Source organism: Scyliorhinus canicula, chromosome 2 (genome assembly GCF_902713615.1).
Source record: "Scyliorhinus canicula chromosome 2, sScyCan1.1, whole genome shotgun sequence".
NCBI lineage: Eukaryota > Metazoa > Chordata > Chondrichthyes > Carcharhiniformes > Scyliorhinidae > Scyliorhinus > Scyliorhinus canicula.
The window spans coordinates 231,670,922-231,683,842 of NC_052147.1; the positions used below are offsets into that span (position 1 = coordinate 231,670,922).

General features: G+C 45.3%; 1 protein-coding gene across 3 annotated transcripts in view; it reads right to left on the reverse strand.

Moving 5' to 3' along the window:
• Nucleotides 1-12,921, reverse strand: part of lrp2a (low density lipoprotein receptor-related protein 2a) — a 432,071-nt gene that overhangs the window by 347,573 nt on the left and 71,577 nt on the right. For all 3 annotated transcript variants that reach the window (XM_038789773.1, XM_038789772.1, XM_038789771.1), the window contains exon 2: nt 1,660-1,767. In XM_038789773.1, coding sequence (XP_038645701.1) covers nt 1,660-1,767 — 108 coding nt within the window. The remainder of the gene's footprint in view (nt 1-1,659; nt 1,768-12,921) is intronic.

The window sequence follows — 12,921 nt, forward strand, 5'->3', positions numbered from 1 at the left end:
AACGATCCCGTATGGCAAGAAACCGCAGGTGCCTGATCTTAATGGCCCAAAAACCCACAGATCTTTGGACCCAAAATAAATGATGAGATTTGGCAGCACAGTGGTGCAGTTGGTTAGCCCTGCTGCCTCACGGCGCCGAGGTCCCAGGTTCGATCCCAGCTCTGGGTCACTGTCCGTGTGCAGTTTGCACATTCTCCCCGTGTTTGCTTGGGTTTTGGCCCCACAACCCAAAAATGTGCAGAGTAGGTGAATTGGCCATGCTAAATTGCCCCCTAATTGGAAAAAATGAATTGGATACTCTAAATTTATTTAAAAATAAATAAATAAATGATGAGATTTGCCCACCAGTAACCTTCAGTGTTGAACTCACTAACGTTTGTGTGGAGAACATTTTGAGATTATCATCAATGCAATCCATGTAAGCTTTGACAATGGCAGAGACTTAGGCGAGATCATCTGGTCCCATTGATGGTGGACTCCCAACGCAGGTTTCCCGTCATTGTGGGATGAATTCAATGGGAAATCCCATTGACAACAGCAGGACAAAGAAATTATGCCACCGGCCAACAATGGGCCTCCTCCCACTGCCAAGCAGCACAACGTGGGAAGGCCTGAGAATCGCACAATTCCAAGGGAAATGGTATCAGGACCTTTTCAGTAAAAAAGTTCAAAGTACTTCCTAGTTTCTTTTAAAGGAAGCCAAATGGCCGAGCAAACTCTCTTTTACCATTGAAGTTCCAGGGCATGATTTAGGCTTAGACCCACATTTGTTGATCGCGTGGCCATTATATCCTGCTTTGTGTCCATCTTCGTCCCATTACAGTGGTGTGACAGGAACCAAAGGCCTGGGAGACGCTCCCCAACCACATCCCACCCTAAACTGCTGACCCGTTCTTGGGAAAGATAGAGAATATTCCCTTGGCATGGTTCTACAGAAATTTCCATGAAAAGGAAGGAGCCAGATAGCCTGAGGTCTAATCAGATTTGTGGCTGTTCCACCAGGTCCTGATCAGAGTTGCAGTGAAGAAGGGCTGCAGATTTTCAGCTGCATTATCCACATCGTCCCAAGTTCGGACCAAATACATATGAAAGCTTTATTATGGACTGCTGTCTCAGAAGAAAATTCTAGCAACAAATGAATTCTTAGGAGTGTTTTCTCTTTCATGTGATGTAGGTGTTATTGGCAAGGCCAGTGTTTGCTTCCCATCCCTAATTGCCCATGGAGTGTGTGACTTGCTAGATAATTTCAGAGGGCAGTTAAGAAGTCAACCACATTGCTGAGGGCCCAGAGTCACATGTAGGCCAGAGCAGGTAACGGTGGCAGATTTCCTTCCCTAAAGGACATAATAAGGAATGGTGCAATTTAAAGCATCTGAATTGCTTGAAGAAAGGGCTTTTATAGAATTACATAAAGAGCATTTCGATCATTGGAATATATTGGAAGTTATTAAAAGAGATTAATGAGCACAAAATACAATATAAATAATATTATCTGCAGGGCAATTCTGAACAGCAGTGCCCTCTCTAATGAGCTTAAGTGAGTATCAGTTGGCAATTATAGCCATAATGAATGTGTAATTAGTATTTTAATAATCAACAATCAATTCTAAACAGGTCTGTAGAATAATCCCGAGGTTTTGACAGCCCATGTTTACTTACGGCAGTCGAATTCATCAGAATCATCATTGCAGTCAACAACACCATCACACCTCCAGTCTGCAGGAACACACTGGCCATTTTGACAGCGAAACCGCCCTGCTGTGCAATCTGCAATCCAAGGACAAGTGATTAATTACACTGGACCCTTCTTCTTCACAATTTACTGAGGAGGAATACATCTGCAGTATGAGCTGCAAGTGTTTATTTTAAATAATATTACACAAATGAAGATGATTCTTATTGTTTAATGGAAATTATGTGAGAGTGTTGCGGCACCATATAATGGAGCACCTATACATTGCACCAGGGAGGAGGATAACATGAACGTATGCTTTCAAGTTGGTTAGTACCATTGCGTAAAGTGAAAAGTCTTACCCTAACTGGCAGGAGTTTGGGGAGATGAACCCCTTGGGACTGAGGTGATCCATGACTTAGGCAACAAACGCTGAGATGTACCAGCTGCTGACTAGGCATTTGTGTTGCTGTCTATTGGCATCCTGCAGGATACCCACATTTTGAGAATATTCCTGCAACACGTCTAGTTCTAGGAGCTGGATCTAAAGCCACAGATCTGCAGGAAAACAAATTTATCCAGAAAAGACCTAAGAAATGGTTACCTGTTCACCAAGTCTGGTGAAGCAAGAAAAGCCAACCTTCTATGGCACCTAGATCCTCCACAATAGCTATCGGAGTAAATGTGACAAAAGTTAAATCTGACTTTCGGGCATCAGGATCTTTTCTAATTGTGTGAACTTCAGTGTTGCAAAGTCCTGTATCATTGCACCATAGATACAGTAGTGGACTCCTCCAATAGCCCTCTGTTGCACAAATTCAGAGAGAATTTCAACATTGCTTTTGCAGAAACATAATATTCTGAAAATATCCTTCTTTTTATGCAGAAATCAATTATATGGTTTTTTAGTTTCTTCTGCTAAGAATCAAGATCTCTAAGGCCTTTAGTCAGTCATATTTTCCTCATCTAATTCCAACTTTTCCTGTCCCCTGTGCATCACATCATGCATTTCCCTCTGTTGCATTATCTAATGCCCCTGAGTATTTGACGCTGGGCGAGGGCTTGAGAGGCAAAGAGAAAATGGCAGTAGGTATTCCACATAGGTGGATCGACTTCTTGTTAAGCCTTTAATACTAGCAGTTCATGAGGTACACATATAGGAAAAGAAGCAGTTGGAATATGTTCCTGAGAAGCTAAGTCCACTTGTCACTTTCAGACACGAGTGACAGGAAGCTGTATGATCTAGCTTGCTGCCAGGTAAAGTATGTGTTGTGGTGGTGTTGGTTACAGAACGTGTCTATTATAGATGTCTTTGTAGTCTTCCATATTTTAACAGTAAGACTTTATTAACTATTTATAACTATATAGGGTTGGATTCTCCTGTTTCTCGGTGCCACCCCGTTCACTGGCGACGGGATTCTCTGTTTAAGCCACATGTCAATGGACTTTCCCGTTGAAGAGACCCACACTGCCGGGAAATCCCGAGAGAGAAGTCTGCAGCTGGCAGGAACCTAGAATCTCAATGGCCGGCCATAGTAAAGGGTACAGGCAAGGGGCTATCTCTGAGTCTAAATCTTAATGCAGCACTGTTTAACACCACGTTGACCTTATGTATGGGTAATGTAATAATAATAATAATCTTTATTAGTATCACAAGTAGGCTTACATTAACACTGTGCCTGCTTACATCACTGTGTGGTGGTACTGTACTCAATCCCAAATTAACCCTATATGCTCTAGACCGTTAAACCACACTGTAATCCAATGGCATGATATGGAATAAGAATTGAATGGCCTGATGGACCTGTAGCTAACATCTGTTTTACTAAGCCCAGCTTCCTTTGTTGGCTTCATCTCATAAAGCTCCAAAACCTCCCCACCAGGTGCATATTCAGAGACCTAGGGCGGAATTCTCCGCAAGGCCCGACGCGTCGTGAAATCTGGAGAGGTTCACGACGGCGTCGGAAGCCTCTCCTGGCCCCCTATTCTCCCCTCCCCGGGGAGATAGGAGGGCCGTACCGGGAAACTCGGCCACCGGGCCTTGTCCCTGGCTTCAAGGCCCGGCACGCCAAGAATGATGCCGCGACGACGCCTAATGACATCAGCCGCGCATGCACGGGTTGGACAGCTCAAACCCACGCATGCGCGGTTGCCGTCTTTCCCCTCAGCCGCCCCGCAAGACGTGGCGGCTTGATCTTGCGGGGCGGCGGAGGGGAAAGACTGCGTCCCCTTGAGACGCCGGCCTGACAATCGGTGGGCACCGATCGCGGGCCCGTCCCATCCCGAGCACAGTCATGGTGCTCGATCCCCGATCCGCCCCCCACAGGCCCCACACTTACCTGGCGCGCCATGTTCACGACGGCAGCGGCCAGGTGTGGTTGCCGCCATCGTGAACAGGTCGGGAACGGCAGGCTGCTCGGCCCATCCGGGCCGGAGAATCGCGGGCCGGCGTGAAAAACGGCGGCCCGCGTTTCTCCGAGCGGCGTGTTGCAAAACCGGACACACCATTTTGGGGGGGGTGGGAGAATAGCGGGAGGTGCGGGAGCGGACGACCCGCTATTCTCCACCCATCGTGGTTGCGGAGAATCGCGCCCCTAGCATCTGCAACAAGACATAAGTTTGAGTCCTATACTCAATGTCACTTTAGCATTACACATTAATCAGGATGTTCAGTCCTCAGTCCATGTCGGGACGAATGTACGCTAAAAAAGAAATAGCAGACTGGACCCAGATGTGGTAGTCCTTTTTTTTTTAAATTAAGGGGCAATTTAACGTGACCAATTCACCTACCCTCCACATCTTTGGGTTGTGGGGGTGAGACTCATGCAGACACAGGGAGAATGTGCAAACTCCACACGGACAGCGATCCGGTGCTGGAATTGAACACGGGTCCTCGGCGCCGTGAGGTAGCAGTGTTAATACTGTGCTACCGTGCCACCTGCCAGATGGGGTAGTCCTACTTCCAGTTCCGGCTCTGCACATTTTCCTCTGTGTGGGAAGGAGTGGAGTATGTTTGGGTTCAAGTTCATGGAAAAGTTGGAAGAGCCAGTATTTGCCGCTTCTTTTCATCATTCTAGACACTGCAGTGAAGGGCTGGAAGTATATCCTTGGCAAAGAATGCTGTTGGAGAGCTGACTGAAGGTGGGGTACCTACATTCAATGTTGTCCCAAAACGCTTTTAGCTTGTTAAAGTCAATCAATGTGGCTTGAATAAACAGTGGTCATACATGTTTTAACAACACAAGTGATCTCCCTTCCGATTGTCTCATGTCCATTTTGTCTTCTTGGTGACCAGATACTTATTCTCCATGTATGGCCCACCTACTCTCGCATGCTGCTTAGAGACCTTCAATAGCCATCTCTGCCCTAAAGAAGGACCCACTTATCTTGTCAGAAAGCAGAAAGCATGGATGTGCTTGCAGCACTGAATCCAGGTGCACGTGTTCACTCAAGGTATTCACAATCGATGCAGAACCCAGTAATGCATGTTTTGTGATGGATGGGGACAGTGTTCTGCCAATGCGTACAGAATGTCCCTCTTTGTCACCTACTGACTGCACCAAGAGCTCCAGGCCTTAGTCACTGAAGTAATGCGTTCTCAATGCCTGGCTCCCCACTGATATTCTCCTTTGGGACATTCTGACATCGCAGCAAACAAATCACATGCGTTGTTATGCATGCTCACATAGGGTGAAAAGTCATATTATTCTCTTGGATAATGGGGCGACACTAGCGAGTGGGGAACTGACAACTGGTGCTCGCTATCTGTGTGCTGGATGGGTGTCATTGCTATGGCTGTCTGCACATCAGCATAGCAAAAGCGATCAATGAGTGGCTTTAGGCTATGAGTTACGTAGGAGCAGTGCAAACACTTGCTAGGACAGGAATGGATCAACACTACAAGAGGTAGTCACATGAGAAATGAGGGCAGCCAGCAAGGGCACCTTTCACAGGATAGGCTCCCTATGGACCAGCCTTACCACAGTTAAAAGCATGTAACCATCACATAGAAATGTTCACTGCTGGCCTGACAAGGGTCAGAGATGACTTCACAATATTGGGTCAGCTATCTCCTCATCAGTTTCAACTCCCAGCAGTGGCATTGGAAATCGCTGTATATCACAATATGATTTGCCCACATCCACATAGGGGAGGCACTGGCATGATGGCATTATCACTGGACTAATAGTCCAGACTCCCAGAGTCATGCTCTGGGGACTGGGGTTTGAATCCTGCCAATGGCACGTGGTGAAATTTAAATTCAAATGTTTTTAAATTTGGAATTAAAAGTCTAAAGACGACAATGAAACCATTGTCGATTGCTGTTCTAATCCCATCTGGTTCAATGGTGTCCTTTAGGGAAGAAAATCTGCAGTCCTTACCTGTAAGTCCCTACCCGTAACTCCAGATCTGCAGCAATGTGGTTGACCCTTAAATGCCCTCAGGTCAATAAATGTTGGCCCAGCCACATCCCACAGCCCACATCCCATGAACAAATTTTTTAAAAGCATCTGGGTCAGCTTCTCCATAGTTGGCAGGCCCAAAACACACCTCCCATCCCAAATCTCGGATCTCTGCCATCGCAGATGGGATTGTGGGGTCAGGAAAATTCCCAACTCACAAAACAAATCACAAAGACAAAAATTGAGCCCATTGTCTTTGAAAACAATGCACAAAAGTGAAAATAGCTACTAGTTGACTTGAGGTACAGTCCAGTCCAGATGCCTACATTCAGACTGTAATGGAGATTGTTAGATGTGTATGTATTAAGCACAGTTTTCACTCATCAATGAGGTAAAGCAGAGAGGAACAACAATATACTTGCAGTGAAAAGTTGAAGGTGTGTGGGGATCTTCAGTACCCCTTGAATATTTCTGTGTTGAGACACAAATCTAAGTGAAGCGAGGCACTCCTCCCAAGAATATTTAGTTCACTGCGTTTTGCAGATGTGGCTGGCTCTTCCTACTTTGGTAAGGATATTAAACTTTTTTTTTGCCATGCACTACTGTGCAATGAAATGGAGTTGGCAGTGAGAACTTCCTGCCATTGTTGCTGGGCTGTTTTCTGTACTGAGCATCATCGAGGGGTTCCAAATGAGAACTCCTTCCTCTGCTTAACTTCTGTTAGAAACAGTTCCTCAGCTATGAACCTAAGGACATTCAGCCTTTCTCGCAAATCTATTCCTTTCAAGAACTGCTGGAAAACCCTGTTTTTACTGTGCTGCACCTTTAAATCCTTCTGCGGGCCTTTAAATCCTGCGCAGCTGGGAAGTATTTCTCCCTACAGTGGCAAGTTCCCAACGAGCGGCATTCCTGATGTCAGAAGCTCATGCATATTCTAAAAATTCCCATTCAGCAGGCAGGAATCTTACTCTCCTAAATTCCCTCTTTTACTCTTTCCCACAAGCAAAAAGACGAGTGTCTACACCAGTTGGGCTTGAATACAGAACATTTTGAGGGTTTAAAGCTACATGGCTAAAGAGAAAGAAGTTCACTTCTGAAAAGAAATCCATCAAACAAGTTCCAATCAGTCAAATGTCTCAATGCTTTAAATTTGGAGAAATTCTTCAAAATGCAACTCTTTATGCTTATTCTTCATGCACAGTGATACAGCACCTAACTGAAAGAATTTTCTGCAAAGTTATCATGTTCAATCTAACGAATAATAATAATCTTTATTTTCACAAGTAGGCTTACATTAACACTGCAATGAAGTTACTGAGAAAATCCACTAGTCGCCACATTCCGGAACTTGAAAGAACTTGAAATTCGAAATTCAATGGCTCAAGTCATTGGCTTTATTGATGCAGATGGGTAAGCAATTGCCTATCCTACATATGCCCTTCTTCCATCGGGCAGGAGATACAAAAGTCTGAGTACACGCATGAACAGACTCAAAAATAGCTTCTTCCCCACTGTTGCCAGATTCCTAAACGACCCATTATAGATTGACCTCATTAACACTACATCCCTGTATGCTTCACCCGATGCTGGTGTTATCTAGTTACATTGTGTACCTTATGGTGCCCTATTATGTATTTTATTTTATTTCCTTTTCTTTTCATGTCCTTAATGATCTGTTGAGCTGCTCGTAGAAAAACACTTTTCACTATACCTTGGTACACGTGACAATAAACAAATCCAATCCATCCCTACCCATGCCCTCTACACTATTATTCTACCTGCAGTGCATTGACTTTGTACTCCAGTAAATTTTGGAATACGTTCACAGCAGGAGATCACAAAATGAAACAACATATGGCTTAACTCAAAGAATACGCTAATTCTGGAAATGATGGGTCAACAGTTATGCACGGCACTACTTTTCTGTGCATTGTTATAAACTAATAGAGGAGTGCCATTGACTTCCTTGTCTGAATGTATAAAATTATAGATACAATGAGTTATATTCCTAACAGAACACTGCTGAATATTGTGACATGACTGCTATGTTTCATATGTAACAAAGGAAACAAAGTCTGTTTACTTTGCAAGTTTCAGTGACTATTTTGCAACCATAAATATATGTTCACCATCATATTTAGACAAAGAAACTAGAATGACTATTTTAAGTATTTGCCTTTGCTTTTCGTTTTATTCATGGTATTGGTCACGGCATGTTTATTAACAGTAAAGTTCCAGTTACATAATGATGCATCTTTAGGATTGTATGATGAAATTAAAATGGCAAAAATAACATTTAAATCAAGATAGTATCTGGAAAGCAGAATTCATACTGCTGGCCTCCAATAATTCTCCCATTTCGTTCCTCCTGACTTAACAATGACATTTTTGCAAGTCATCCAGCCTTCATATCATGTGAATACCATTTTCATCAAAACTATTTGGTTTCATTCAATTAAAACCTTAATCTTCTTGGAATGACTTACTGTCTGATTTATAGAGACCCACATTTTAACCAAACAAAGTCCCTACATGCCTCAGCTGTACAAGATAACCTACAGAACCAAAATCATTTACAGAAACTCAGGCAACATCTTTAATGAAGTTATTTAATACCATTCAGAGCATAACAGGTAAGGCAACCTCTTAATCCTACAAATTCTATTAAGCTTCCAGGGGAGATTATAGTGAAATTCTATCTTAACCACATAAAACATTGAGGTGCTTCACCTTAAGATTTGAGCCACATGGCAGAAAGGGTTTGGGCTAAAGTTCTGGTAAGTAGAAAGGCCCAAATTACTGTTGTCTTTACTTAAAGATGCAGCTATCAAGCGAAGTGCTGTAGGCACATGAACTATGTTTATAAAACTACCTCAACGTTACTTCACAAGATTGGCTCAAAATGCAGAAGACCAGAATCAATGGTATTTATTCTCTGCAAATTAAAGTAATTAAACATTTTTTGTGTCGTAAATTGTGAGATGGTACAAAATAGCTACTTTTCTAGGAGGTAAATAGATGTATCGAACAAGATAATTCAATGAATTGAGGGATTAAAATGAAACCCAAATTTAAGTGATTAATCTGATGACAAAATGACAAAACATTTACAGTTAAAGAATGCTACATGGACTATCTTGGTTCATCCCAGACAAAATTTTCACAGAAATCCATATTGCAATATCGAATTTGATCGTAATAACTCTACAGTTTTCACGTCTGCTACTCCTCCAGAGATCCACAGAATCAATCATGTTGCTTGATCCAATTCCTGAAATCAGTCCTAAATGCACCTTGGATTGGTTTGAACCTGTAGTCCCATATTCAAATCTCATAATTTAACTTAAAGCATTTTCTTAACTGTCTAACAAAGCTCTATAAAATCATTGCTTATGTGTGCCTTTTCAAAGTTGAAAAGCCTAAGTTCCTGCAAGCTGGCTTCTGCTCAGGTCTATGAATAAAGATCAGTATCAGTCTCTTTCTCTAATGCTGGACTTCTTCATGGGTTAAATACCCAGAACTGGACGTGTTAGACTAAGTATAGTTTATTCATGACATCTTCTAATATTATTCTTTTTTTATTCTACTTTCAAACATGATTTGACATTCAGTTGGCTTTGTTGATGGCTGCTCTGCAATTGTTGTGCTTATTTACCATTGTGTGCATTAAGACTTCTCGGTCTCTTTCAGTTTCATCTTTAATGATTTCAACATTATTCACCGGCCAAATGTGGAATAGTGAGATGTTTTTACCAAAGCAGGACAGCATAGAATCATAGAATCCCTTCAGTGCAGAAGGAGACCATTCGGCCTATCGGGTCTGTACCAGTCCTCCGACAGAGCACCCTACCCTACCCGACTAGGCTCACTCCCCTGCTCTATCCCCGTAACTCGACCTAACCATTGGACACTAAGGGGCTATTTAATATGGCCAATCCACCTAACCTGCACATTTCTGGACTGTGAGAGGAAACTGGAGCACCCGGAGGAAATCCACACAGGCTCGGGGAGAAAGTGCAAACTCCACACAGACCAACACCTGAGGCTGGAATTGAACTCAGGTCCCTGGCGCTGTGAGGCAGCAGTGCTAACTCACATCTATGCCACTGTGCCAGGCCACGTTTGTGAAGTTTGTACAAGGCAAATGATCAGGGGCAAGACTTTCAAACAATATGGGGTCAAGAACAGAGGCAGGAGGGTATCTAATTTGCATTGCCTGCTGGTTTGTCGCCCCATTCTGCCACTTTGCTGGAGGCTGGTTTGGGGAGCAATGGAGCAGTGGGAAACTTGTTAAGTTAGCAAAGAGCCATTGAAGCCATTTAGGGGCAGCACAGTGGCATAGTGGTTAACACAGTTGGTTCACAGCTCCAGGGTCCCAGGTTCGATTCCCGGTTTGGGTCACTGTCTGTGTGGAGTCTGCCCTTTGTCCGCGTGGGTTTCCTCCGGGTGCTCCGGTTTCCTCCCACAGTCCAAAGATGTGCGGGTTAGGTAGATTGGCCATGCTAAATTGCCCTTAGTGTCCAAAAAAGGTTAATTTGGGTTACTGGGTGAAGGGGATGGGGTGGAAGAGGTATGTGCTTGAGTGGGGTGCTCTTTCCAAGGGCCGGTGCCGACTCGATGGGCCGAATGGCCTCCTTCTGCACTGTAAATTCTATGATTCTATGATCAAAGGCTGACTGGAATTTTTCAGTCGGTTTCAGCTGCCACCACAACACTGCAAGCACGGCAATTGCCTGGAGGTGGCCTCCAAGCAACAGATCAGGGGTCCAGCACTCCAAGATGCCTTTGGTCCCACTAGCGACCAAGTCTTAGCTATAGCCACAGTCTGTTGTGTAGAAGGGTTTCTTCCAAAATGAAAACTTCTACTTCTAGTTTGTCATAATGACTGGGGGGCATGCCCCAAGATGGAGAACCCTCTCTCTGTCTTACCTACAATGGTAGGTTATAGCTCCTTCCCTGTTCGAGCATCTCCTATTGGCTTCCCAGCTTCAGGTACCCACTGCCATCCTTAATTGAATGGTGGGTGTGCCCTCTGGCAACTAATTCAGGCAAAGTCACTGTCAGTTGACACACAGTGTGGCATCAGGAGCCCCTTTTGGCAATTTACTGCTGCCAGACACCAAATGCTGGCCTTGACCTCAGATGGATCAACTTTGGGCACACATTATATAAAGGGCATAGAAACAAACATTTAAAGGCCTCATCGCGCCTGACTTGGTGTCACGATAAGGTTGTTGAATTTCACAAGAGGGTAGCCCGGGGCACAGTGGCTAGCACCAGAGACCTGGGTTCAATTGCTGGCTTTTGTGACTGTGTGGAATTTGCACATTCTCCTTGTGTCTGCTTGGGTTTCCTCAGAGTCCTCCAGTTTCATCCCACAATCCACCAACAGTGCAGATACGGTGGATTTGTCATGGTAAATTTCCCCTTTGTGCCCAAATGTGTGCAGGTTAGGTGGGGTTACAGGAATAGGGAGAGGAGTGGGCTGAGGTGGGGTTCTCTTCAGGAGGGTCAGTGTAAACTCGATGGCTCAAAGTGCTCATTCTGCACTGTAGAGATTCTGAGATTTGCAATGCTCGACACCTCTCGCAAAATTAAACTGAACCTTTTTAAATGTTTTAAATGGCATCCTGATCTCCAATGTCCCCAGCCCCCTAGCCCCCCCCCTGCACCCAACACCCCCTGCATACAACCACCCCCCCTTGCACCCAACCCCCCCTGCATCCAACCACCCCCCTTGCACCCAACCCCCCCTTGCACCCAACTCCCCCCCTTGCGCCCAACCCCCCCCTTGCACCCAACCCCCCTCCATGCACCCAACCCCCCCTGCACCCAAACACACTATGGGAGGGTCCCCAGCCTACCCCCCAAACACCCACACAGGGCACCCTTGGCCCGATCACACACATGAAAATAAATTCCAGCTTAGCACCTTGGCAGTGGCAACCTGGCACCACCCGTACCAGAATGCCACCTGGGCACTTTGGCAGTGCCAGTGTGCCAGGCTGGCAGTGGCTTTGCACCACCCTGCCCAAATGGTATGCTGCTGGGAGGCCTCGAATCCCCTGGGAGACCCCGAGTGCCGTTCTATCTGGTCCACGTTTGTAGAGACCAGTGCTGAACAGTGATCACCCAAGATCTCCCAGGAAAAGGGGATGTATCCCAAAGCCTCAGTTACCTCGGGACTCTGCATACCAGAGTAAGACTAGCTGTCTCGCTCTCTTTGCAGATTTGCCAAAAAGCGATCGCGTTGGATCTCGCGAGGCGTTGCGAGCCGGGTAGATCTCGCGAGGCGTTGCGAGCCGGGTAGATCTCGCGAGGCGTTGCGAGCCGGGTAGATCTCGCGAGGCGTTGCGAGCCGGGTAAATCTCGCGAGGTGTTGCGAGCCGGGTAGATCTCGCGAGGCGTTGCGAGCCGGGTAGATCTCGCGAGGTGTTGCGAGCCGGGTAGATCCCGCGAGGCGTTGCGAGCCGGGTAGATCTCTTGAGTGGGTCTTCCGGTTTAAATCAGCCACACTGCACCACAGCAAGCTGCTTTTTGGGTGCAACGTGGCCATTGGATTGTGCCCATGTGGTTACAAGGGGAGACTTGAAATACCAGGATTGTTTCCAGCAGAGAAAACTAAAATGCAATATAATGCAGGTTTCTAGGGCCATAGAAGGTGTAAATTGAAAAGACTATGTCATCTCCTCAGGGAGAAGGTGATAAACAGCCATCAAGAGCACCGAGACTCCAGATGGAAAATCCCAGCCAAAGTCTCCAACTATTACTGCTCCATTGCTTTTGCACTCAGAAATGTACTTACATAATTGTTCTTCTAACTGATTTCCACTATTTGTGGGTCTA